Source organism: Numida meleagris, chromosome 6 (assembly GCF_002078875.1).
Source record: "Numida meleagris isolate 19003 breed g44 Domestic line chromosome 6, NumMel1.0, whole genome shotgun sequence".
NCBI classification, from domain to species: Eukaryota; Metazoa; Chordata; class Aves; order Galliformes; family Numididae; genus Numida; species Numida meleagris.
Window position 1 is genome coordinate 27,424,297 of NC_034414.1, and position 27,450 is coordinate 27,451,746.

General features: G+C 41.7%; 1 protein-coding gene across 7 annotated transcripts in view; it reads right to left on the reverse strand.

The window, feature by feature from the left end:
- The window catches only part of RGS6 (regulator of G protein signaling 6), a 241,848-nt gene extending 214,404 nt beyond the window's left edge, over nt 1-27,444 (reverse strand). For 4 of the 7 annotated variants that reach the window (XM_021401573.1, XM_021401571.1, XM_021401568.1 and 1 more), the window contains exons 1-2: nt 27,300-27,444; nt 16,082-16,186 (exon numbers count right to left, since the gene is read on the reverse strand). In XM_021401573.1, coding sequence (XP_021257248.1) covers nt 16,082-16,165 — 84 coding nt within the window. In that variant the 5' untranslated portion in view covers nt 16,166-16,186; nt 27,300-27,444. Of the gene's footprint in view, nt 1-16,081; nt 16,187-25,422; nt 27,185-27,299 lie in introns of those variants that run through there. The other 3 variants (XM_021401569.1, XM_021401576.1, XM_021401570.1) reach the window with 3 other exon arrangements.

The following is a 27,450-nucleotide window of genomic DNA, read 5'->3' on the forward strand; positions in this document are numbered from 1 at the left end:
GCATAAATCGAGGTCACTGTATCCCAAATGATTAAACCAGAGTGATCTAATATTCATACTTTCCCTGGAGTATGTCTCTTTGTTTTCAAGTGCCATCTTGAGACTGCTTGGCAGCGAGGAAGACTACGAAGTGCAGCTGAACAGTTCTCTCGCCTGAACTGCTCTCAAGACAGCATTTTGAAACAGGAAGAGACAGGACTCAGGAGAACATATAAATATCTTATAAGGTGCTGGAACACTCAGTAATTAATTTTTCAGCAAGGAGAAGCAGTTTTTATTTCAACAATGTGTAAAAAAATTTTTAAATTTCACATGCACTGCTTGGCTACTCATGCTCTGACCCAAAATAAGAGCAGGACTGGAAGAGTCACAATTAAGGAATCTGCCTAAAACAGGCCAAGAGCCACCGTTTTACTTAACCTGATTTCTACAGCAAAAGATGAAGTTATGTTTCCATTACAGAACTGTGCAGGAAATTTTGTTTTCTTTCTGTAAGAAACTAAGAGATACAGAGGACTCTTTAATTAGGACAAGAGGCGAGCAAAAGGTCCCAAGAGCTTTATCCGCTTCAGTGCAAAAGTGCTTTTGTCATTCTGGAGTCTGGGGCAGATGCAACAGAGCATAAAAGCATTACAAACAGGAATGGCCAATTTTTATGGGCAGCATTAACTTAAAAGTAACAGTGAGCCAGATTCAGCACACAGTCTGACAGAGAAAAGAGTGTTCCTCCTCTCCACTTCATCCTGAGCACCAGTTCTGCCAGAGGTTCTCCCTAGATCATTTTAACCTATCTCTCCTCAACATATTGTTCTTCCACGTGATGAGATCACTTTCTCTGCTTCATGCTCTTTTCTGCCATCTCAAGTGAACAATTAGTGATATCCTTGATTAGCTCCCCAGTTAGCTGACCTGCAACAGCTACCAAGATTTGGAGGATGGCCTCGAGAAGGCACATAAATTACCTACTGCGTATTTCCATTTTCAGTCAGAAAGCTGCAGAGGAGGAAATCTGTCTCTTGTGATATTTCTGGAAAATCTTCCTAAATCAAGAAGTCAACAGATCAGAATATAACCCCATAATAACCCTAACCCTTGATCTAAATGTAGATAAGAAAAATTTTCTGCATGGTTGCTGCAGACAACCAATGATGGAATGATCCCATAGTAAGAATGGTAAACAAAATCATTTTTGTAAAAATAAATTCAAATGTTACATACAGTTTTATTCTACAAAAAAATCAGAAGGCATTTGGAAAGAAAAAGTCATGGCAGGAAGTAGAAAAGCCAACAAAAGTCAGGAGTACAGCTGTGACATGAAACTAAGATGTCACAGGGTTGGGTTCAAATACCTGCTCTCAATGAGGTAGCAAAAGAACTTAAATCAAAGGACTGTGAAGGGTCGGTGCCTTGCAATACTTGAGCTATTATAGGTCTCTATCTCCAGATTTGATAAAAACACTTCCAAAAAAAAAAACCAGTAAAAATTCTTACTGATAACTTGAACACAAGGTTTCTTTCAATAACACAGTTCTCATCCTGATATGTCCAAACAAATGTATCTCACAGCATATAGTTCCCCTATGAATCATAGAGCTGTTTTATAATGACAGGAGTATTTGTTCAGCTGATTGCAAACTTACTAACCTAACAATGAACAACAACTCTAATTAAATATTTAAGATGCTTCTTTCAAAAGTCTCATCCTTAGGAACCCAGGAAGGCAAAACAGATTTCCATTTGGCACAAGTTTTTCCAGCAATACTTCAAGTTTTGTACACTAAGCATTCCATGGAGGTAAAAGCATTTCTTGGATCAGACCCCAGCACCAGTAATGAACACCCAAAATCTAAGGCAGAGATTTTTGAGAGGAAAAAAATCCTTAGTATGGACTCTGAGGTCACTGGGTTACCAAAGGTAGAATGTGGTAGAACATTCAGTGCTCTGAAACAACCACTGTCACCTCACCGCTCTGAGCAGCTAAGAGCTGTTTGCTATGGGCATTGGAAAAGCCCTTTTCCAGCAATCAGCCATCCCCTTGATGAGTCATTTGTTACCATACCCACCAGATGCTTCATTTTGTTTAGCCACTTCAGTTGTGTGCTGATCAAATCCCAGAAAAGGGTATTCAGCACACTGTAAAGAGAGGTGCTTCTTTCCCGTGAAATGGGAAATGAATATAATGAAATAATCAACCAATTGCAAATACATTTTAGAGATTTATTTGTCAAAGATGATTCAAACCCACTCCTAAGACCGCCTGGGGAGTATCACAATGCCATCAGACCTCTGTAACACCACAGCAACTCTACATAAAAATAATTTCTGTTTTTAAGCTGTTCTGCTGGAAAAGGAAGACTGATCAGTAAACTTCAATCACGGGACTAAAATTGTTGATGGTCTTCATTTCACAGCTAGGGCAAAAAGCCCTTCCTTTCAATCTGACTTCTTGCCTACAAGAGTCTGTTCAGGAAATGTGCCTTCCAAACCCATAGTGGGGTTACTGGTGTTATTTCCATTGTTTTTGTTTGTTTTAAGCAGTAGTGGCACCCTCAATTCGTGAAGCTTTTTTACTCTGTGTCCCATTCTGTGGCCACATGTTCTCCAATAAATCAGAGTTATGCAACTATGGACAACAGGCTACAGCTGGATCTTGTGTGCAACCCATTAAGTGGAGTCAGATACTGAAGATTCCGTTAAGCACTTCTAAATCTTTCTTGCCATTCTAGGTCAGCAGGTGCCATTTTTCAAGACCACGTTGTGGATGGCAACAACAAAGACAACCAGTGGGTTCCTGAGCACTCACAAGCACCCTCCAGTTTCAATCTAGAGCTGCGTTTTGACCTTTCCTCATGTTTTGCTCAAGTAGAATTGGAAGATCACTAAAGATCTGGGTACGATTTTTCTCTAAACTGCTAAGCACCAGGGAGAGAGAACTTCTGACAAGCTCCTTCAGCAAAGACCCTGCCTCTCTAAATGGTAGGTGCCTGGACAAGCGAGAGGTTTGCTCTGTGTTCAGACTGCTGCCACCCTCATATAATCTGGTCGTTTCCCACAGGATAAGACTGCCCCACTGATATGAAAACCATGACCACCAGAGCCAAGACTGATATTTTCTGGACATCTCATTTCATGCTACTGCAGTGTTTCAGCTCTCTTATTTCAAAGGCACCACACAAAGGAAAGTACTCAAAACTGCAAAATGCTTTACTGCTGAAACTAGTTAGAAAAAAATATTACTTTAAATTCAAGCTTTCAACAGAATATCTCTTTTGGTTTGGTTTCATTTTGTCTTTCCAGAAAAGTCCTTTACAAAACCAAGGATGCTGCTGGCTCTCTGGTCTCCCCTCTTAATTCAGCTCATCAGGGACATGGTTCTGCCAGGGGTTTCTATCTGCTACAAAATGAACAATAATGAAATGACTTCCAACAGGCCACAAGCAGGTGACAAGCTGTCATTGTTTCCTTGTGCTTTGGACACAAGTCTGGGTGTGAGATGTAAGCCTAGAAGCTAAAGCAGCCTTTTTACCTTACAGCCTCTCTCCACTCTCTGTTAGCCAGATTCCTAGCATTTACTTCTCCTATCCACTTAGAGAAAGGTGGTCAATGGCTGTAACAAGAGTGCCAAGTACCAGAGAAGAAATTAAGACGCTAGGGAGAAATGAATTAAAATAATAGAGCCAGTTTATTCCTTCCTGCACATTTCTGTAATTCATTTAGAAAGAATTTAATCTCAGCTGCTTGTCCCTGAATGCCTCTGGAGAGCTCTCTGCAACCTGACGCATTTAAATGGTCTCTCTGGTCACTGAGTCTTTCCTCACTAGTTTAAACAAATGCATCACAATCAGTGAAGTGAAGCAGTCTCCCCACAAACTACACATCACTGGCAGCTGGCCTGAGGGTCACTGAGAGGACCAGGGCCTAAGGGGTGCCCACCCTTCACGTCCATCATTTTAAGACAGCTACACCACAAGAACGGCAAGGTTGACAAAAGAAAGGCCTTTGGAAAAAAAGTTCGTCAAGAAATTGCAAAGTGGATTGGAGCACATAGCCTCTGTGTGCCTTTACCTCATCTCAGAGGTTTACTCTGTGCCCTCATGTTCTCCAATAAATCAGGGTTATGCAACTATGGACAACAGGCTACAACTGGAGCTTGCATGCAACCCATTAAGTGGAGGCAGACACTGAAGATTCCTTTAAGCACTTCTAAATCTTTCTTGCCATTCTAGGTCAGCAGGTGCCATTTTTTAAAGACCATTTTCAAGTCTTACTTCTCTCATCCTTCCAGTTTGCTAACCAACTGTCTTTCTACCTACTTTCAGTGCATTCTCCTCCAATCCTCCATGTTTTCCGCAAACAGCCAAGAAAGTCAGACACACACCCCTGAAATGAACAGTGTAGCATAGACCACTGTGACAAAGCTTTTAAGTTGTCTTAATTTTGTACAAGTTTGAGTAGAGGTCTTCCCTACATTCCCTAAAACTCCCAAAAATCTCTCACATGGGAGGAAGTGAGTACTATTGATCCTAAAGGCTGGATCAACATTGTAAATATTGTTTTTACTGCTGTTAAATAAATTAGAAATTTCTTGTTTACATGCAGAAAGGAAAAGTTGTTATAGTTTCACACATTTTAAATGTTTTTCAGTCTAAAATACTTTCAGAAAAGTCAGTATTGAAGTTGGTCACCTTTCCTGGTAGCAGGACTGAGGTGAAATCACAAAGACTCCATGTTTCCAAAAAACAGATGCTTTCACTTATAAATATATGTATGATGTGGGTTTAGCCACTATTTTTGCACAGATAACTTCCCAGACACAAGCCAATGGCTGAACTATTTCTGCATACAAACAGCCAGCAGTAGCACCATTATTTTAGCTGTGTTCTTCCAGGCATGGAAAAAATATAATTAACAGAACTCCAGTTAATTTTACTATCAAGAACACAGCGGGGGGCAGTGCAAGTGACAAGAACCCACTGCTGCCAAAATTTATGTGACATTTTGTGCAAGTTATTGAATGAGCCAATTTGTACACAGCTACAAGCCCATGCTTAACAAAATTGTGTGTATTTACTAATGGGGAAAGACATCTAGTTACAGCATTAGTGAACAAAATATTCTCTTTGTTTGGGGCACATCTCCTGCAGCTATGGTCATGCCAACTAGCAGAGAACTGTGCTAGCAAGCACAGAGGCCATTAAGCCTTCACAGTCCTCCAGTTCCAGGTTTTCTGACTGAAATCCACAACAAATGCAAGAGATGAGGGGGAAAAAAAAACACGCTAAATGGTAGCAGACTCAGAGATTAGAATGCTTAATATGCAGTAGATTCCAAACCTATTTGTATCAAATGGTGAAAAATTGCAACGGAAAGTAACTGGTAGAGAACAAGAATAGAAGTGATTCCTCAAGCACTAGGTATGCAAGAAAAAAAACATTTATATCTAGACATAAAAACATAACTGTAGAACCATTTCTAATTAACTACAATCTCACAGAACTGTGATTTTACGAAAATGTAGATATAACCAAGTTGGCATCATCTTGCTTTCTCTCTCAAACAGGAAAGAGATCTGAATAATTTGTTAGCATGTTCTTGATTAAATACTTCTTAGTACCTTTTCCATTCATTCTACTCTCAGTTAAAGCAATCGAAAAGATTATGTATTTTGTCACTTCCTTTGTATGTCACAAACATGCATCAATTTATCTTCAGAATTATTGGTCCCAAATATAATTAAGAGTGAGATAGTATTAATGAAGTGTTTTAAAGTAAGAAAAAAAAGAAAACAGAGTGGGGAGACACAAACAAGTGCCTTAGCTCAGTTTCCCCCACTCAGAAAAATGCATAGCCTTTGGGCTAATACACTCAGTATACTCACAAGAGTACAGTTCCCTGTTAAGCAGACTCATGCATTGCAGTGTCCAGCAGTTAGTGATTAATTTTGATTTTCTTCTGCTTTGGGAAGAGAGAAGCAAGGAAAAAGGAGATACAATGACAAAGGAAAAAAGAATAGAATTGCTTCCCCTTGAACACGGTTCAACAGGTTTTCATGAAAAAAAAAAGTCCTTCAAAATGTCTTAGGATGTAAAACTTGAGTTTTTAAATGGAACTGCATTTGCATACTTTCATGGTCCTGCACACATACTTCTATTTATTGAAACGAATCCTCCCACTCAAACTTTATCTCAGAGCCTTGTCAAAGAAATCTGTAATCCTCTGAAATGATATTTTAGTAATCAGGATAGAAGAAAGGTTTAGCTGAAGTTATATCACACATATACAAAAGCTTTTTTTGTGGGGATTTCATGCACTTCCATCCAAACTCTCTTCTCCTCTGTCTTAATATTATGGCTCAAGACTGCTTTTGAAACAGGCAGAAGCTGTCTCCTGGAATGAGCTGGAGTGGGAGCTCTCCTTCACAAGATAATCTGCTCTAGAAGGGACACCAAAGTAACAATATCACTGCTCAGGCTGAGGACACAGCAAGTGAAAGCTGGGATTTCTGCAGAGCCAAGAGCCGCCAGAGTGTCAGCAGAACCACAACAGTCAACAGAGATATGGTAAAATCCAGTGATTATGAAAGGTTTCTTAAAGGGAAACAACAACAATGAAAAATAATAATTAACACAGTAAGTAGAGAGAAATCATGCAATTCAACAAGTGAAGAAAGATGGACTGCTTTTTTTCCCTCCTCCATTACAGTTCTCATGAATTTAATCACAAATTCCAAAGGCAGAAGCAGAGTAAAGTGGAAAAATTTCCTCACTTCTTTTAGTCCTTACAATTTGAATGGCAGGTGGGCATCAAGACATGGATGACCAAAGTACGCATCTACACACACATATATACATGCATACCATATTTTACAGTCAGCTAGGGAAGTCTCCTGCTGTAGCTCTACTTTTTCCCTCCTTGGTATGTGCCATAACACTGTTAATACGGTTGCTCCCTGATTTAGAATTTCATATTTAATTCTTTTTTCTTGAAATAACACAACAACTAGCAACAATTGCATTGAATGTATTTTAAGGTGGGCAGAGCCCCCCAGGGTGCGACACAGGGACCCCTAACTCTGAGCATCCTGCCACTGGGAGGGGTCTCCCATCACGTGGGACAGGGTGCTGGGAGCAACAGAGGAACCCCCACAGCATGGGAGGCATCTCCCTGTGGGGAAAGGGTGCCACATCACCTTCACATCTGGGGATGTGGGGGGCACATGGGTTTGTGTGTGAGTGCTACTTCAGGGGCTCAGCTATAAATGGGTGTTGATGAAGCTGCGACTGAACATCAGCATTGTGCAGGTGTCTGGTACTGTGGATTATTCACTGTATTGCTGATATCGATCTTCCTGATACAGTTCACTGATTGCTGGCTAACTATGTCTCTAATAAACAAACATCTTCAGTCCCGATTTGATTTAAACTGCCTTAAATGAGTAGTTTTTCCCTGATGAGAATAAAAAGGAAGAAGTCCTCAGAATGACACAGAAGAAAGGGAAACAGAAACTAAAAATGAGAGTAGAATAATAAGCAGTAGTAAGAGGCGTAGGAGACAGGAAAAAAAAATAAACAAGGAATACATGTGCCTCCTTGGCATGGCTACAACTATCAAGATGTGGATTGCTCACACTGTACCATTTCATTAGCAACACTGCGACCTTTGCCTAATGGCTAACAAAAACTTGCACTCAGCTCAGCAAAAACTTGAACAGCATGCAGCCATGCCACATACATACAGTGAGCGCACTTTAAGATACTACCTTATGTAACAGTCTGGAATAGAAGACTGGCTGTGTTAGTTACAGAAGTACAAGTACACAGCTCCACCACACCAAACTTACACAGAAACTTTGGATTTTGATTTTCTTTGACTTAGGGGCCACACCGTTTGTGTTCTGGTCACAAACAGGATGACAATTGACTGTGCTGAAGACCCATTTTCATTTCTGGAGGTTTCTATTGTAAAGTTGATCATAGTGGAAAACTTTTACACTGTCAAACTGTGCAGTCTCTCCAACACAACTTTCTATTTTGTTTTGTTCTTAATAAATTAAACAATTCCCTGGCTAAAATAATGCTGTAGGCAGAAAGAAATCTTATTTAGCATCTTGCCCAAAACAACGTGCAAAAAATAAATCAAACAAAATGAAAACATTCCAAGACTATAACTTAGGAAGCTGACAACAAGAGAAAGACACTGGAAAGAGACAGAAGGGAACCTTTTCCAAAAACGCAAGGCACTGAATTCATACTACAGCTACAACAGCATAATCTTACCCTCTAGCTGAACCTTCCCTTTTTATCTGTGTTCTAAAATTGCACTCATTGCTTTGCTAAAAATACACTTTGAAGTTGTCATAGCTTTTGGTCCCAGCTCATCTTTTTCCTGCCTCCAAGAACAGCTAAAGTAATAGATCACGGTAATTAGGCTCTGACGGGTGCAAGAGACAGTCTGTTTCAGTTACAAAAAGGAACAGAGAAAGAAAGCTAAATAAACAAATTTCAGTAAAACAACTAACAAAATATGGAGAAACTTACAAAAAACTTAAAAATGGCTACATACTTATCACAAAAATCTCTAATTATAAGACAGGCACAATATGCTAGAGCTAAGGTTTTTCCAAGAACATAAAGACAGATTCATGTGGGTAAAATTCCAACAAGCATTATTTTGCCCAAGCATGAATAGAATGGAGAGATTTATAAAGCATATGGGATATATCATAGAATTGTTTGAGTTGGAAGGGACAATTAAAGGCCATCTAGCCCAACTCCCCTGAAATGAACAGGGACACCCACAGCTAGATCATGGTGCTCAGGGCCCCTCCAGACTGACCTGAGTGTCACCACGGACAGGGTATCCACCATCTCTCTAGGCAACCTGTGCCAGAGCCTCACCACCCTTACCGTAAAAATCTTATGCCCATTCTAAATCTCCCTTCTCTTAGTTTGAAATCATTTCCCCTTGTCCTATCACAACAGGCACTATAGCCCTCCTCTGGATGCATTTTAACAGGTCCACATCTCTCCTGTTCTGAGGATTCCACATCTGGATGCAGTACTCCAGGTGAGGTCTCACCATAGCAGAGCAGAGGGGCAGGATCACCTCCCTTGACCTGCTAGCAGCACTGCTTCGGATGCAGCCCAGTATATGGTTGGCTTTCTGGGCTGCAAGAGCTCATTGCTAGCTCACGTCCAGCTTGCCACCCACCAGTACTCCAAATTCTTTTTTGGCAGGGCTGTACTCTGTCCTTACATCCTCCAGCTTGTACTGATAGGAGGGTTGCCACAACCTAGGTGCAAGATCTTGTACTTAGCTTTGTTAAATCTCAGGAAGTTCTCCTGGGCCCACTGCTCAAGACTGTCCAGGTCTCTTTGGATGGCATCCTGTCCCTCAGGTGTGTCAACTGCATCACACAGCTCAGCGTCATCCACAATCTTGCTGAGGGCGCACTCGATTCCACTGTCAGTGTCATTGATGAAGATGTTAAAGAGCGCTAGCCCCACTACAGACCACTGAGGAGCACCACTTGTCACTGATCTCCATCTGGACATTGAGTCATAGACCACAACTCTCTGGGTACATTCTCTCAACCAGTTCCTTCATTGAGAGTGGCTTGGCGGCTACATCAGCCAATTCCCTCAGGACTCTGGGATGCATCTCATTGGGACCCACAGACTTATGGAAGTTATATATCCTCTATTAGGTTAACCAATATAGCCAAGAGAAATATAAAGGTTACCTGTTCATCTTCATTATTTCAAAGGCATGTAAATGCATCTATGTAGGCACAGGTATATGTGAAAAGAGAAACAAGCAAATAATTAGAGGGTCTACCTACCACATTGCATGCATTTTCATATTTTGAACTTTGCACACTACCTGCTCCATTGGATAGTCAGCTAAGTCTCAGCCATTACAACAGAATAAAAAATGGACAGAAGGAACAAACCACAAGACCTCCGTGTAGGAGAGTCACCTCCACCTGACTACAAGCACATTTCTGCACTTAGATGACCTCTTTATTTGTGTGTAAATAACAAAGCATATCAGCTTCTAAAGTCCTCCGAACTCTAACTTCTCATGACTTTGCACTAATGCTTTAGACAACCGATCATTTGTACACACCTAATGGATGCAAAAATCAGACTTCCCAGTCCCCAGCTCTACCCCAAGATACCCGAAAGCTACAGTCAAGGTCAGTGGCACTAGTACTGTTCAAGGGCACCTACGTGTCACACTTCAGCAGCACAAATTATTTACTATTGGATGAATAAAACACGTTTGCAGGTATCTTAGTTCTCATTCAAGATAAACTGAGGAAGGTACAACCAAAGTCAGAATGACTTCCTGGTTCACTGTATGCCATTCTCTACTTTTGCAAGGAAAAAAGTCACATAGTCCATCCAAAAATGTATCAATATATATCCTAAAAACAAATAGCTTCCTTGGCCATATTACTCCATGCAGTGGCTGATGCAGAGCTCTGCTTTACTTAGAATTAGGAACCACTTTAATTCCCAGGTCAATTTTATTCATCATAAATTTATTAAAAACTGCACATGTGCGTGTACTGTCCTCTACTTAGTTAAGTCTTCTTCCTGCCTGACATTCCTCCCACAGAGCACTCTTGCAGAGTAATTATGTCTCCTATCTCACTTAGTTTTGCTCAGCTAACTACACTGCTTCTTCCCAGCCCATCCTCTACAACCATGTCATGTTTTCTAAGACACCAAAAATGATGTATTTCTATTCTTGAAGTACTGATACGTACTCTCATATTCAACCCCAGTTTAATCCCAAGTTATTCTTTTAATATGAAAACAGGGTAGAGATTAGGAAATGTGAGAAAATCTGTCACAAGCAAAATGGATTAAAATGTCATAAACTAATATCTACCATCAACACAGAGAAATCATTGTGTAAAATTTGAAGAGTGCAAGTCTGCAGTACTATCAACTCGAGCATTTTTATTGTGATTTTATGATTTTTGTTTTAAAGAGCCAGTTATAAAACAGAAGCTAGTAGGTGAGAATCTCAGATTTCACATATAAATATCAAGCTGCAATTCCTGAAAATATAACTCTAGAGACAAATAAAAAGAATGACAGAAGTATCGAGCACTTTAAATGTCTTTTAGTCATATATATTTTAGGATATTTCCTAGGAGGGAGGATGTTTTTCCAACATCTGATGTAAACAAAAGTTCTGCTCTGAGAAAAGCGTATAAACATTTACAAATAATGAATCCAGTGGTACTCGAAGATGCAAGTCTCTCCCTAGAACACTATGAAATCTTGAAAGACTCGGGAAACTTGAATAAGAAAACCTGAAAAAGATGCAGACTTCTTTCCTTTATTAATGCATAAATGTTATCTGCTTGGATACCATCTCGTTTTCACGCATAGCGGCTTTTTCTTCCTTTGCTGCCAAGTCATCATTTGGACTAACCTCCTCTCATTTTCTTCGCTCTTGATTGTTTGGACAGTAGTCTGTTAAGATAGACTTTTGCATGATATTTAGTGCAATTTAAGAGCAAATAGTAGTCTCTGTCTTCTGACTAGATCCCCATTCTGTTTTTTAATGTAAAATGCTAATTTTAACAAAAGCTTCTTCCTCTCATCTTTCTGACTTTTGGTCCACACATTTCTTGCATGCATACATCTCTCCGCCTCGACTCTCCTCTCTGTCTTCAGAAGCGCCTACTCTTCCTTTTCCCTCTCCATCACCACCTCGGACCCATTCTCACATCAGCACTCCAGATACTCACTACAACTGGAATACGGGGAGCTGCCTGGAGAAAAGCTGCTAATGGAAGGTTGCTTTCTTTTTTACATGGTTATCAGTCAGATCTTACACAAGCATTTATAAGGAGGATAGGGCTGGCAAATACTGAAGGTAGCACCCAACCCAGATTTTCTTCTGAAAGCATCTTCTGGCAGCTGCAAGTTTCTATTACATTTACTTAGAGCAGTAATTGCCTTTGGAAATTAGATTTTTCTGCTTGTTTAAAAGATTGATTATGAGCAACAATAAAATATAGAAGTTAACTCACTAACTGCTGACCACATGCATATGGCAAAATGTAGCTGCAGAGATGGAAACGTACCATCAAATAATCTAGGTCATTTCTTTGATTACAGACTTTGAAATCCCTCAGAGCATACGTGATCAGAGTGCCTCTAAATAATTCCAACAATAATGTTTATGAACTCTTCCCCACTTCATTTCTGTATTTTCATCCTTCTTGCCCACAGGCACTTCTAAATAAATCTTCCTTACTGGTATTTTCAGTTCCTTTTTAGTCAATCCCTAAGTATTTTGACTTTTCTTTCCCTGATTTCAGCAACACAACATCTTTTCTCTAAGAAGATTCTATCTGCCAAGTTTTTTTTTGTAGTAGTAGTAGTAGTAGTTCACCACTAGAGTAACCTAAGTAGGTCTGATGCCAAAATGCATCCGTGAGCAGTTTGCTCTTTCATACAGTCTGCAGGTGAACTTTCAGGTCCTGAAATATTAGAACAATGAGCAAAAGCACTCCCGAGACAGAATGAACCAAGCTTGGAAGCAAGGACAGGAAACAAGGGAGGGGAATAAGTGTCAAAGAATAGTGGCAGGTGTTTAAAACAAATTGGTATTTTCTGTTACTGTTTGCTTGGAGTGCATCTTTCTCCTCTTACTGGTTTCTCACTGCACCTTTTTCCTTCTGTGCTGCAGCACCTATACAGTGCTTACAGACTGCACTGAGGACAGGAATGTCACTCACTTCCGAAGAAGACCTTGTGCACGAAGGTTACCTGCTCCCTTGTTAATATGCTTCAAAGACTCTAAGTTTTGCCTACCACTCCTCCAGTAATAACCCCAAACACAACACCAGCATCGCTTCCAGATGTGACCAGACCAAGGAAAACATGGCTCTGGCTTTTTAAACACACCATTTTTAAATGGTAACGGAAGGTCTGCAGCACCCTTATTTTCACTGGATATCAAAATGCCACGCAAGAAGATGAAGGACAGCCGGCCCCTACAGTACAACAGTGCTACCCATAACAGCCCATGAGTAGCTTGGGGCTCAGGGCTATGTACTGAGACATACAGAAAGATGAGAGAGAGCCCAAATCATGAGATCAGGATGCAGCTTACTTAATTATAAATGTCTACACCTGACATAACCACCCATCAGCTAGATGTCAGGTATCCATTAAAATCAGTGGGGACCTACTCAATACAGCTCGCATAGTTTAGGGTACAATTCATCTTAACAAACTGAAGGTGAGGCAAATCACACCCCAATATACTTAATGAGTGCACCTGCATTATGTAACTTACACACAGATGTCTTCCAGAACAGCAGGGAAACATGAAGCATTTTGGCTTCAAAAATAACATGCCTCACAATTTCGTAAGTATCAGCCCCCAAAAGGTTAACCCTGAAGGTAGAAGAAAATAAGATGTCTCATTGAGACCATCTGCTCTAGCAATCAAAGTAGTTAGAATCAGTTTGCCTGCAGAAGTCCATAGAGAATATCACAAACAAATTTGAGTCAAAACAAATTAGTTTATTTCGTTCTGCATGGCCAAAACTCATCTCACTTAGCTTTTTGTATCCAAGTAAAGAGAACAGTCATTTCTAGGCTTTTCTCCATAAACAAAATAGATTTTGCTCCAAAGGGACCCTCACTATCACATAAGGTCTGATTTGTCCTTTAGATAAACATACCTCTCACCAGTGATTATAAACAAAGGCAGGATACCATGAACCCTCTGGTGGCTTTTGAGTTTCAAATAGACCTAACTGAGACTCAGTAAAGAAAGCATGAACAACCTGAGTTTGTACACACAGGGCTTCTCCCTCCACCGTCCTCTACCTTACACCCCCTAAAGAACTGCAAGAATGACAGCTATAGCAAACAATGGAATAGTTGTCAGCAGAAATTGCTGTGGTCTTGTTGTTGAAGACCCTTATTTCTTCCTCCTCAGGGGTATCAAAAATAAATTGCACCTCAGGTTTCCTATTACAAGAAGCAAATCTTTTCTTCTTTTTTGTATGACTCAACTAACACCAACTCTGAACAGTGTGGTACACAGGCAGACTGTTCTGCATTTCAGGGAGTCCAGTGCAGTGTTTTTCTCATTCATTACTGGCAATCAAGTCATCTAGAAGGAAATTAGAGATGAAGAGCTAAACATTCATTTGCAGAGGGGAGAGATAATCAAAAGAATGGAATCTTGGCCCAGATTGTGCATATGATTTCTCAACACTTAGAAACACATAATTGATGCACAATACATAACTAATAACCAACAATAAATTAAGCTTAGAAAGTCTATAACCAATAGAAGTTAACTTTGTCCAAAAACAATAAAAACCCTCAATAAGAACAAACAGAACAAAAACCTTACAGATGTACATTTGCTAAATATTGAATACCGTACTACTGAACAATGTGCGAGGCATGATATCCTAAAAGATAGCAATGTATTTTGACGTATGACTTCATTATGAAGGGCTGATAATACTATCACCTGAGGAACACCAGCATGCAGAGATGAATCAGAACGAGTACGTTCCGCTCCGTCAGTACCACAGAACTCACAAAACTTATTCTACAGTGACAATAATGAAACAATAGTAGGCAAGGAAACGAAGAAATCCTTAAGCAGAAATGCTGTGAGATAAAAAGAAAGTGAGATATATTCAAACAAAATAAATTCCATTTCCAAGAATAGATAAATGGATTCTCTGTAGAAGGACAGCTTTAATGCCCTATTTGTTGATCACACAACCAGAAAGTTCCTTCCTATCCCAGATCTGCCTCCATCTGCTGGTGTCGGACCTCTCAGCAAACAGGTTCTAGAAGACAATCTGACTAACCAGATACTGCTGCTTCCAAATTAGCAGTCGAAGTGTGTTCATAACACATTCAAAACAAACAAGCCTACACATTACCCAGAAAATATTCCCATGTTAACAATTCCAGATTCCAAACCAAATATGCAGCAACTAAACCAAAATCACGGTTATCAAAAAGTAACACTTCAAACAACTTATGCTCTCTATGAAACAAACTATTTTCTCAGAGTATGAAAGTCATCAAGATTACAGTCACTCAAGCAGAAAACAGTATGATGTACACCCAACACGTTTTAATTATCTACAGCTATTTTCCAAGGTGTAGAAGTGAGTGAAAAAATATTTTTTACCCATAATTGTACTACACAAGCTAACACTGTAGCTCTCAAGTTACCAGAATGGTGGCTTATTTGAGCCATGCAAGAGACATTATATTTTTGTCAGAACTACACAGCGCTTCGTTTCACATGCTTCATAAGAAATATTTTGCTGGCTGAATAAAAAATTTTGACAAGACTTCATCAAATTACACAGTCAAATATCATAGACAATATATAAGCCTATCCCAGAGGAAAACAATATCCTAGCAAATAGGTTGTTCTCCTTCAGCTTTAGTACCACCTCCAAAGTAATTCAGAATAAGACATTTCATCATAGTGAAAAAAGTGTTTTTCACATCATGCACTCGTGTTATTTTACCACTAAGTCATTTTTCACTAGCATTTTTCTTTTAATTTAAGCAGTGCAACAGGAAGTAATAACATGTACCTGCAGAGAATCAAGCCATAAATTATGTAACAAAAAAACTCACAAAATGAAAAATAGAAAAAATGTGTGAGAAGATTGTTGCATGCTAGACATTTCATGTGTACTATGATAAAGCTTGGAAGGTATATAGAATTATTATAGCTACATTCAGTAAACTCAGACAATACCTGAATAAAATTACGTCACAACTCTTTACAAGAAATGATACCTCCCAAGTTACATAATTATAAATCTGTTATCAAGTATTTCAAACTAACCAGTATAAATGCTTCCACTGAACAGAACAATACTACCAAGCCTTCAAACGCAATAGTTTAAAACACCTATTTCCCTGAAAAATTATCTTGAATATGTACCCAAGCAGACAGGAACATATTTCTGACTTCAGAAGGGACAGAGATCCCTCCACAAACCAAAAGCCAGCTAGGAGCAGGCTTTTGTAAGCAGCTCCAGTCTTACCTTCCTGTAGACGATCATGTTTGGGGAGCTCTCCTCAGGGTCCCCAGCTTCCGCACTGCTGGGGTCATCAGGTGCTTGGGCCATGTTTCCCTCTCGTCGCTGTGGCTGTAGGAACAGGAGAAGTCAATGGGCTGCTGTAGCAGAAATGCTAAGTCACAGCCTGAACCAGTGATTGAGCACCTGGTGGGAAAGCAGGGCCAACCCAGGGGAGCTCAGGTGCAAGCAATGCACCTGAGTGACCAGAAGGGCTGGCACCAGGATCCACCCCTTCCCAGACCTCATTTAAGGGTTGGCAGGGGGAGGCAAGGGCAACTCTCTGGAGATCCCTGCCTAGCAGAGATCTTCTACAGGTTAGCAGCTTTTCTTCCTTTGTTTATATGTCCATAACTGCTGCAGCTGGGCTTGTTTTCATTTGCTGCAGCCTAGGATTGTACTATTCTGCTATTATTAGCATACTTTCCAGCACGTTATAGCTGTGGGAAACATGGTGAGGGTGGGTGACAGTCTCCCAAACAGATGGACAAGGACAATATGGGGGGAACCATGTTCTGGACAGCAGGCTGGGGCAAGCTGGGGCCCTGAGGGCTGAGCAGAGGGCCCATAGAAGAAGGCTGGTGGGATAGCTCCACTAAAGAGAGATACACTCCATGAAAAAGACATAACAGATGCCAAGGATAACCTATGTTAATTCAGATACCTTTATTTCCTTCATTAAGTATGTACATACACAAATGAGATAGACAGAAATGCATATATACTTGTACATGCCAATTTAAACTCAGTAATCCAGTTCTAACTTCAATCAAACTATGTATATCACCTTTCAAACACACGCTCAAGTCACTTTAGATGTTATTTTAAAATTCATTGATATCCTTTAAATATTACTCACATTAAAGATTTCTAAATCATACTCAACTTCCATCCTATACTTTCCAGAAGCACAAGCATTGCACTGTTGTGCCAGGCCATGAGCTAAAAAGGAAGTGGAATAAACTCTAAATATAATGACTAGATTAAATATATATATGTAGCACAAACAGTGAAGAGTAAAGCATTTTAAAATTGTAGCACTTTGAATGATTTACACTATTGTGCTTTCACAGTGTTACTTAGCCTTGATTTCAAGGTGCTAAACAATTGGGACCTATGTATCATCAGCCAATTTAACAAAGCAGAAGCTCAGCAGAGATTTTATGCACCTTCCCTAAAGCAAAGACAAGCAAAAGCAGAATCAAGAGCATCCATCACATCACCCAAGTTTCAGCTTCTCCTGGAGTACGTGAAGACCATGTTCACTCCTTACATTACATCTGAGATCATATACACATACTTTAAAAGAAAACAACTGGAATTAACTTTTAACTGAGCAATGCTCTTTAAACAACAGTTTTCCAATTTCCAGTCAAAAAGCCCTCAGCAGCATTATTTAGCTGTGCTTCGCTCTGCACTATTCACTCTGAACGTCCACACTTCAAATCATGGTGCTGTTGTTAGACTGTCAGCGACTTCATCTCTTTGGGTACTTGAGTACTTCCCACCACAGCACATCTACTCTAGTACAATGCAACAAAAAGACCTCACAGACCACACAGCAGTGGCTGTCACACTGTTCACAGTGACATCAAGGGAACCACTATCTACCTCTGAATACCTACAAAAAGTACTGAATACAAATGAACCTGTTGTCAGAAGACAAATTTGGGAAAGATCCTCCCACCAGCACCAAGCATCTCCTGTTGGCCTTCACTCAGTTCAGTTCTTACTGTAACCCAAGCTTTAGTTGCGTGAAAGCATCTCAAAAATGACAAGGTGTCTTTCCATTCAGATATGCACATTCCTTTATGATTGTTACCCTACAATGAAAATTAATGTTAGCTAGGAACTTAGTTTAAGTCCAATCTTATTTATGTGTACTTGGCAGAAATAAAACCTGGCACCCATTGTACTGTTTTGGTGGTTGGACTGTTTATTTTTCCTGTCTGCATCCCCAACTCTACGTTTTAAAAAAGCAGTACTACAGACAGGATGACCATGAGAACTGCAAACAGCTTTGAGCTATTATCCTCTAGGTTGCCCATCCGCATCCAGCTAACACAGGTGATGACTCCATTGAGAATATCTCCAGCCACCTGATGGACTCAGAGCGACCTGCCAGTGCTTTCATTACAGCCCCAGGAGGGCACATACCATAGTCCAAGCAACATCAAGTCTGGCAACACTCTATACAGTTTGCTCAGGGGAGTACCTATGGACTCCAGAAGCCAGAAAGAACAAAATACTCACTCAGTCTTGATGATGATCCCAGTGAGAGCAGGAATTTCTCTCCTACCCTCTCTTATTTCCAGGTAGAATTTTAAAATATTTTTTGGCCCACTGCATTGCAAAACTGTAAAAAGCTGTGCTACCACACAGTAACGCAATAATAAAAAAACAAACAAATCCCTTATTACAGCATGAAAGAGTCATATCATAAATTTTTCAAGGGATATTATTAAAATACATTTTTACACCGCATCTGCCTCTCTGCCAGCCTAACATGCTCAATACAGAGAAATAGGTTAAAATAAAAAATGAAGTCTCTTCCCTCTGAGCCTAAGTAAATGTTTGCAGTGCATCAACCAGAAGAGAATCCAGCTCCTTCTTACACAGACATTTCTGTTATGCAGGGCTGAAAAGGGTGAAAACAGACATTTTATTTATTTAAAAAAAAAAAAAGACGACTGTACTGGCACAGTCTCCAGTTATTACCTGAAGAGCACTGTCAGCATCTCACTCCTACAGGCAGTTCACCACACTACCAGCAGCTAACACATATCAGCACACATCCACACAAAACAGCAATCTAAAGCCAAATCCATGACTCCAAAGAAAAATACAAACATTTAAAAAAAATCTAACAATCCATGAATTCCAACTCTTAATTTAAAAAGATGCTATTTTCCCACAGCTATTTTCCTGACAATAGCCACACTTGCAGTAATCCAGATTCTGCAGCAGCAAGAGCGATAACACTTGAAAATCATTTGTGCTAACAGTTCTCTGTAACACACAGGGAGCAAACCAGTAGTCTGTAACTTTGTGGGTAAGATAGCCTATGAAATTTTAAACCAAAACTTCCTAAATAAATAAGTAAATACATGCTGAGGCACAAATACTAAAAAGAAAGGATGCGTTTGGCCCTTGTAGACTTGTTTTTTCTTTTATTTTGTGTTATGGCTCTGCTATTTCCTGAGGAACAATCACACTGGACTGGAACCTAACCACAGTGAGTTTCATCTCCCTCTTACCTGATCAGGCTTCTCCAACCACCCCCAAAGCCAGAAGTTGTAAAGAAACGTGCCTCCCATGTATCACAAAAGAATAATGGTTTGGCTTTTTTTCTCCAGACAGCTCATTTCTTTAGAGCTTCTATACAATAACAAAATTCCAAAGTCACCAGCCTTTGCATTTTAAAGCATAACTATTGCCAGATAAAAGCTAAGCAGTAAATTAAGAGCTTCACATTCATGCTCTAAACTATCTTGACTACTGCAAACAAGAAGGCTGTAAGAAAACTTTTACAGGCAGAAGAACCCACATGCATCGCAGAAATTACAGAAATTACAAGAATAACTATTTCTTGAACTTATCATCTATGTTTAACAAATCAATACAGGGTCATATTTAGACTGATTGTGCATTTTAATAAATTATTTGTGAATGTGATAGGCAAAATCGGCAGGTGCTAAACATTTCTTGCACATTTGAGGTAAAATGAGATAGTTTACCTGAGTAATATGCTAATCTTTAATCTTGTAGAACAAAATCTAATACATGAATCCCCCATGTAAATGTCCATCAGTACTGCTCAGCTGAAACATAAATTTAGGTAACAGCAAGTGGAAATGATCTTCATGCTATGCAATTAACATATTTCAAGGATAGCTTATAATTGGCTTGTAGTACTTATGTCACATCATAAGAGCTTTGGAGCTTTAGCATACAACTATAGAATAAAAATAATTTTGTGTCATTAACATCCAGCTAATTTCATTCTAACAAGTGAAACACATCTAGACTACATGGCCTTTCACGTGCCTGAGAAATCATACAACCACACACCTTGCTGAACTGATAATTACCCAACAGGAAAAAAAAACCTATCTAGTTTGATCTATTTGATTTTAATATTGAAACATGTTACTGATGTGACAGGAGGGAGGAGACAGGAAAAAAATAGCCCATTAACCTGCATTCAGTTAGCTCTCATTAATATTAAGTTGATATTTAAGAGTTACTACAAAAATCTCTCTAGAATTGCATTGAAAAGAAAGAAACCTATAGATTTCCATTCTTCTCCTGGTTGCGTATCATTTCATTAAGCTAGAGATGAAGCGTACCAAGCAAGTCATGCATACTAGAGGACAACACAAAGTATATGGTAGAAGTCATCCTGCGCACCAAAATGAATCCATCACTCTGAGGATCCCCAGGACCTCACCGGGCTGTGCAGTCTGCCTGCAACTGGTATAGCTCAGGGAGCTGAAGGAAGAGCAGAGATGAGAGCTGCAAAGGTAAACCTGTATGACTAGTGAAACAACTTTCCAAACAGGAAGCAATACAACCAACACAACAGGCACTGCCATCAGTAGCCAGAGAGGTAGTGGAAGCCCCATCCCTGGAGACACTCAAGGTCAGGCTAGACTAGGCCCTGAGCACCCTGATCTAGCTGCGGGTGTCCTTGTTCACTGCTGGGCTAGATGACCTTTAAGGTTACCTTCCAACTCAAAAGATTCTACGATTAATTTGAACCAAGAAAGAAGGAAAAAAAGGAAGGAAGGAAGACAGAAGGTGAGGTCAGGACTCGGCCATCCTCACCAACACCCTTACTGGCAAGGAGCAGGAACTGCTGCTGCTGCACACTGCCCCGCGGACCACCTCACTCAGCAGAGGAAGGCTTTGTAAGCATGTTCCCCTCCCAGAACAGATGTTCAAGAGGACACAAGTGAAACACAGGTTCATAGGTGCCAGGATCTGACCACAGCCAGCAGTGACAGACTGAAGTGCCTTGTTCCCCTCTGGGTGCCGCAGCACTGTTCCCCTGACTGCAGGGACAGCCAAGGGGTCTGCCTCTGGTCAGTGAAGTCCAGTTCTCCAAGACCATATAAATCCCTTTAATGACTGTTTTGGACATCAATCTGTAGGTGAACAAGGTTATTCTGAAAATAGTTTCCCAGTGGAAGATCATCCCCAGACTTTCTGCCCCTCTTTGCAAGCACCAAGCACTGCAGTGCCATCAACAATAGCCATTCTGATGCTGTTTTTAAGGAACAAAGTATAAACACTTCCAGAAACTGCACTTAATGTTCCATTTCGAGGCCGAACGATTTCTTCTTTGTTTATGAGTAAGCAATTCGTTTGATACCAGGAACATTCATAGATTCCAAAGAACCTCATTCTCCCCTGCATGACGCAGAGCTCAGGTTGCTCTGAGCCAAGGCACAGGGGCTCAGCACTTCTCCTGCCCTATGACAGGCAGGAAGAAAGACGGTGCACACCTGATGCAGTAGGAAGGAAGGAAGGGCACTGTTCTGGACTGCTCCCTTTTTCTTCCCTTTTATGGAAACTGTGATCCTGACAGAGACCAGAACTGCCAATTTCTAATGCTCTGACATCTCCTGAAGGTGCAGTCTCCTTCCACATATCTGACTACTTGTTTCCTGCAAAAAACTTGGCACAAACCATCCTGTACTGTATGGAAATGTAGACATACCCACAAGGGCAGGGAGCAAGCCCCAGGCTCCTGACCACCTGCACTGCTTAGCTGCTGCCTTGCTCCCAGGCTTCCTTTTGTAGAGCCCCAAGACAGTATCCAGGCACAGAGGTGGGCATGCAGCTTTCTCCCATCACCACACCGATTATTGTGTGCAGGACCCACGTGAGGTTAGGCTCTCTACTTCTTATCCCTGCAGCAGTTTCCAAAAAAAGTCTGCAACTTCACTCACCCTGACACCACATCCCAAGTCACCTGAGGTATGACCTTGTCCTGGTGCGCTGCAAAAGTATCTCGCATTTTTAAAATATTAACTGAAAAAAAAAAAAAACCAACACACGATATGATCATGTCTCCAGGTCACAGAGACCAGAAGCAGCTCCCCAGGCAAGGTCACACATTGTAGGCACTCCAAACCACTTGGCCTCCCGCATACTGACAAGTCGCGCTTTTAAACTCAGCCCACTGCATAGCGTAACACAAGAAGCCATTTTCTGTACATACTCCTCGACAGTTAGTTGTTGTTCCCAGTTATGTATGTCCTTCAGTAAAAGGACAACATGTTCAAGGTGTCGCATTAGCCACAGATGGCCTGTCTCATTTACCTGTCAGAAGATCACCCTGCTTCTTGATAAACCACAGGAGATGATTATTTTTCTCACTTCTCCCCAGGCAGCCATGCCCCATTTGGATTCCACATATTTCTAAAGCTGCAGATATTTCTAGATATTTAGAACGCTGAAAATATTGTCTACAACTGGATATAACATCCAATAAATCTAGGGGCAGAAGTCAAGATAATTTAACTTTCTCAGCATCTGCCAATGACTAGGTCCCACATTCCCTGACACCTAATCAGATCCATAGAGAGAGAGAAATACACACTACCTGTTTTCTGGTGAGTCCACCCAAAATGCGCTAGAAGTATTGCTGACTTAAAAGGAAGACATTTCCCATTTTCAGAGCTTTCTTTTATTTGATAGACAGATACACAAGATGAGCCAGACAACAAGGAAAAGTGCAATGTGGATGGGTGGTACTGAATATTGACTTATGAATCACTTGTTAACAAGGGAAACGCTTCCCTTTACAAAATCAATTGTTAAAATTGGCACCTATGTACCAGGTTTATTTTTGATTTAATGGATCAGGAAGAAATTGGCTCCAGTATATCCACCTTCCTTCCAAAGAATTCAGAACAAAGTGCAGTACCCACCTATCATCACTTTACCTTCCAATAAAACACTGCTGTGAGCACAAGGACTCTTGGAAAGGCTCTGAGCCAACTTGCTGTTACCAAGGATAGCTGCAGAGAACGTAACAGCAAATATATGCTGAATACTTAACTGAAATAAGTGTCAGCAGTACATGAATTTAGAAATGCAAAGAGAAAGATGTAGTCCAACTTTGAACTCCATCTGAATCAGTGATCCCAAACAACTGCAGTATTTATACAGTGCTATCAGTCTGTGTGGAGCAACTGCAAAGGAAAGAGCTGAAGCTGTTTTGTTGTTTTGCAACAATGCCAACTTTTTGGTCAAAATCATTCCCTGGGGAAAACGAGGTGAGTAACTACACTGGTAATATACCCTTCTCCAATTGGAATCCCTTTCTGAAAAAAACATCTTCCTTGGATCAGTTAAGGCATACAAAGAAGTTGGTCCATCAAATATACTGTCTCAAAGTACCTTCTACTTCATGCTCCGCAGAAAAAATGTATTGCAAATGCAGTAAGTTGCTTCATGGGGGGGGGAGGAGGGGGGGGGGTTAGGAATGGACTGCATTTTCTAGTTTACTCTGTATCTAATAAGTTGAAAAGAGCAAAATAAATTTATTTAAAAAGAAAACAATGAGAAGTGCAACCTAACGGGTTCTCTAATATGGGCTAACATGAAAATCAAACACTAAAATTAAAAAATTAGGCTCCAGAACCTGTTAGATACCCAGTTCAGAATCCCTCCACTTAAACTCCCCATGCCAAATGGAGTTTGCTAAAATTAAACTCCCTTCAAGTAGTCTAATACAAGTTGATGTAACAACCAGTTCATCCCTGCATTGATCAGTGACACTACAATTTCATTTAAAACACCCCAACGTGCTGAGTTCTTGCTGGTTGTTCATTCTCAAGATGGAAAATTGCAGTTCCCTGCAATCAAATAAAATGGGAAATCTGGTACCCAAAAGCACAGGTGCTCTTGAAGCTGTGGTACCATGCAACAGCTCTGGTTGCATTCCATGTACTTGAAGGACGTTATGCAATATACCATGATTTCTCTGCCCAGCTGTTTATCTCAGCAACTTACAGCCTTTACAGATGCAAATTAAGTCCAAATCATTTCAGTAATTGCAGTGTAAAAAGCATCTGAGGCACTCCTGAATTAGCCGGCTCCAGTTCACACACCCACACGGTTCAGCATAGCCTACAAATCCCTCTGCAGCAGTTTGTCTGCCCTGAACTCCACAATGCCAAAACTGGACTACTGTAAATAGCAATATATGCTATGTTCATTATAAATACTAATATGCTTTACTATACTGCTGTTACACTGTAGTGCTCCCGTGAAGACAGCTCCTTTAATTGAGCTAGTAAGTGTCTATACTGGACTGCAGTTATGCTAGTGAAGGGATGATCTATAACCAGTTGCTCTTCTGTGGCAGAAATGAATACTATTTTCATTTACAAAATGATAAACTAAATCACAACAAAATTAAGTGACTTCCCCACATTCGCATAACAGATGACTGAGCAATAAATTGAAGATACAAACCCTGGCTTTCCAGCCATTAGTTTTCATTTGCTCAGCACACAGCCCCCACAGAACAGTAGGTCTATATTAATCAATCCAAGGAGCTTTTAACCTGTGAAATACCCTGTGAATCTCTCACCACCAGCGCCAGTTACTATACGTGCAGTGGACAACACTCCTTTCCACTGGGATGGTATTTGCAACTCTCTTTAAGATTCCTGGCAGAAAAATAAGAAATAAAGCACTTATTTCTCTTCACTGCCAAGCTGCTTCATGGTCCCAGCATGAAGCTCCGTGTACAACACCCCTTCAAGGGCACAACTTGAGCAGTGCTTGGACAGAACACCGTCACTACACAGAAAGTTACAAGATTAGGAGTGAAGGCAGAGACCTGCAGACAAAGTATCAGAGACATAGGAACATAGTAACTTAGTTCAGAATGTGAATACAAATGTTTAATTCTGTGTGAGTGCTCAAAGATGCAAAGAGGAAATTTTGTAGCCTGAGGAAGTCAGATGTGTAACTCAACAGGAACCAAGTGACTGACTTGCCCAGGTGCTGCTGAAACCCCCAGGAGAGGTCCACCTCCAGCAGCAGGCACCTCAGCACTTCCGAAACACGACCACCCAGCTCAGCCCTTCCCCCAGTCAGCTTTTTCCTAACGCGCAGACAGCAGCAAGCACTCAGGGTTCAAAGTACTACTGCATCTTCAGCAGCAACACAGGGACCTGATCCCTAGCTCACATCTTGTTTGACAACAGCACTAAGACCGACACAAAGGAACACCTTTCCAAATAAACATAATAATCCCACAGTACCCGAGTTTTCTTTATACTTACAACAGCGTGGTATGAATTCTCTCACTAAGGCAACGATGAACAGTCAGAGAAAAGTCCCATGAGGAACCAGGAGCGTGTCAGTTCCATGAGCTAGATGGATTATTTGTCCTCTGAAGCACTCCGGAGCTGCTCGGTGACGTGGACCTGTCTGCTCACACAATCTGCCCTCTACAGCGCCGAGGTGTGCTTGCAGAAATGCCACCAGCGTCAGGCACCGAGCACACAGAGCGCTGTAACTGCTCGTAAGGGCAGAAGTGCTCCCCTGTGGCACTGGGCGTGGGAGGGGCAGCTCGCCCTCCTCCTACTGCCGCTTCACAACTGCAGGTGTTAATTGAGAAATCAAAGATATTTCAAGCTAGCGCCTTTGAGTTCACCATCCCTCATTCTTGAAAAGCTGGAGGCTCACGATGTTACAGGGAGAGCAAAACCGCCCAGCAACAGCCCTGCATTCCGTTAGGGAGCATGAGCCACGGCACATTCGGGAGTTTTCCCACAGATCAACAAGCAGCATTAAGAAGCTGCAGCTATTTTGTCACTCTACTACTCCACGCACAACAGCTTCTTCTCTTCCCCTGCCATCCACTGGTTTGCTGCAGTCTGCTGGGACAAGGCTGCCCTCTCCTCTTCTCCCCACTTTTGGCTGCTCACAGGGACAGACCCTGGCAGTCCCTGCTTCATGAACATTAACCAATGCAGTTATCTCAGGAATGAGCAGTGCTCTGCTCACTTTTGCTGTACCCACGGGCTCCACCAGAACACCTCATCACCACTTAGCAAGGAAGCAAGCACTGCCTGAAAAGGACACACCTTTTGCTCTCATCCGCAAGTGTTGTTTTGACTAAAACAGGTGTACTCGTACTCCTGCATCACCAGCACCACTAGAAAGAAATGAAGGCAGGCAGCCATCAGCCACCACACACAGCTTCTTGCTGTGCCTCTCCTTACAAGGGCTGGGTGGTAGGAGGAAGCCAGAAGACCTGGTCAAGGAGGTTGAACAGCAGTCTCTAAACATCTATTGCTGATAAACCTCAGCACAAGATGCACAGCCAGTAACTGCTCCTCCTTCACTTGTTTCTGATCACCACTACAGTTTAAAATGTGAAAAGTAAATTGTGGCTATTCAGAGGCCACACTTGCAGGAAAGAAATGGGAACATTTGCCATTAAGCATTCTATTAGTCAAGTTGCCAGAAAAAGGAACAGCTCATCTAAAAATAAGTCAATATTGGCTGGGTCTAAGCAGTTTCTGCAACGTCTTACACACACATGAGCAACGAGTGCTATTATTCTGTGCTCGTACCCCACACCCCCGGGTCCATAACCACAGCCCAACATCTGACCTCTATTTAAGCAGATTTACAAGGCAGCCGAGTGAAAGTGCTCACAATCAGCTGCCGAGAAAGTACCGCCGATGGCGCGCCTCCGTAAGCTCCAATACCAGGGAAGTACCTTGCGGCCGTGGGACGCTTCCCTGGGATTGAAGCTTGTGGATATGCCCTGCGGCTGTGGGAATCCTGCATTTCCCGCAGAAGAACCTGCATTTTCCTCAGGAAACAGCTGGAGCTTGCTGCTGGCCCTACAGCCTATCCCTCTGCGCTTGCACCGCGCGGCTGAGCGGCGATGCCCGTAGAGCGGCGGGGACGAAGGCTCCGGGCGCTCCGCCACACGACCCGCCGCAGCGCCGCTGGGAACGAAGTGCTGCTGCCCGAGCGCGGCACTTCCCAACTTCCCCACGGGGCATCGGCTCCCTTCCCAAGCCCTGCCCGACTCCCCGCACGGCCCCGTCCTTCCCAGCGGCACCCCGGGCAGCACCGCGGCACCTCAACTCGCCCGGGGACGGCCTCGCCCCACCTGCCCCGGCCCTCCGCCGCCCATTACCGTGGCAACCGCGCCGCCCTTCCGCCCCTCGCGCCTCCTCAGGGGCGGCGAAGAGTCGGGACCATGGCGCAGCCTCCTCGGGGGGCTCTTCCTCCGCGCCTCTTCCCGGGTGCCCCTTCTCCTCAGGCCGCCAGAGCAGACAGCGGCGGAC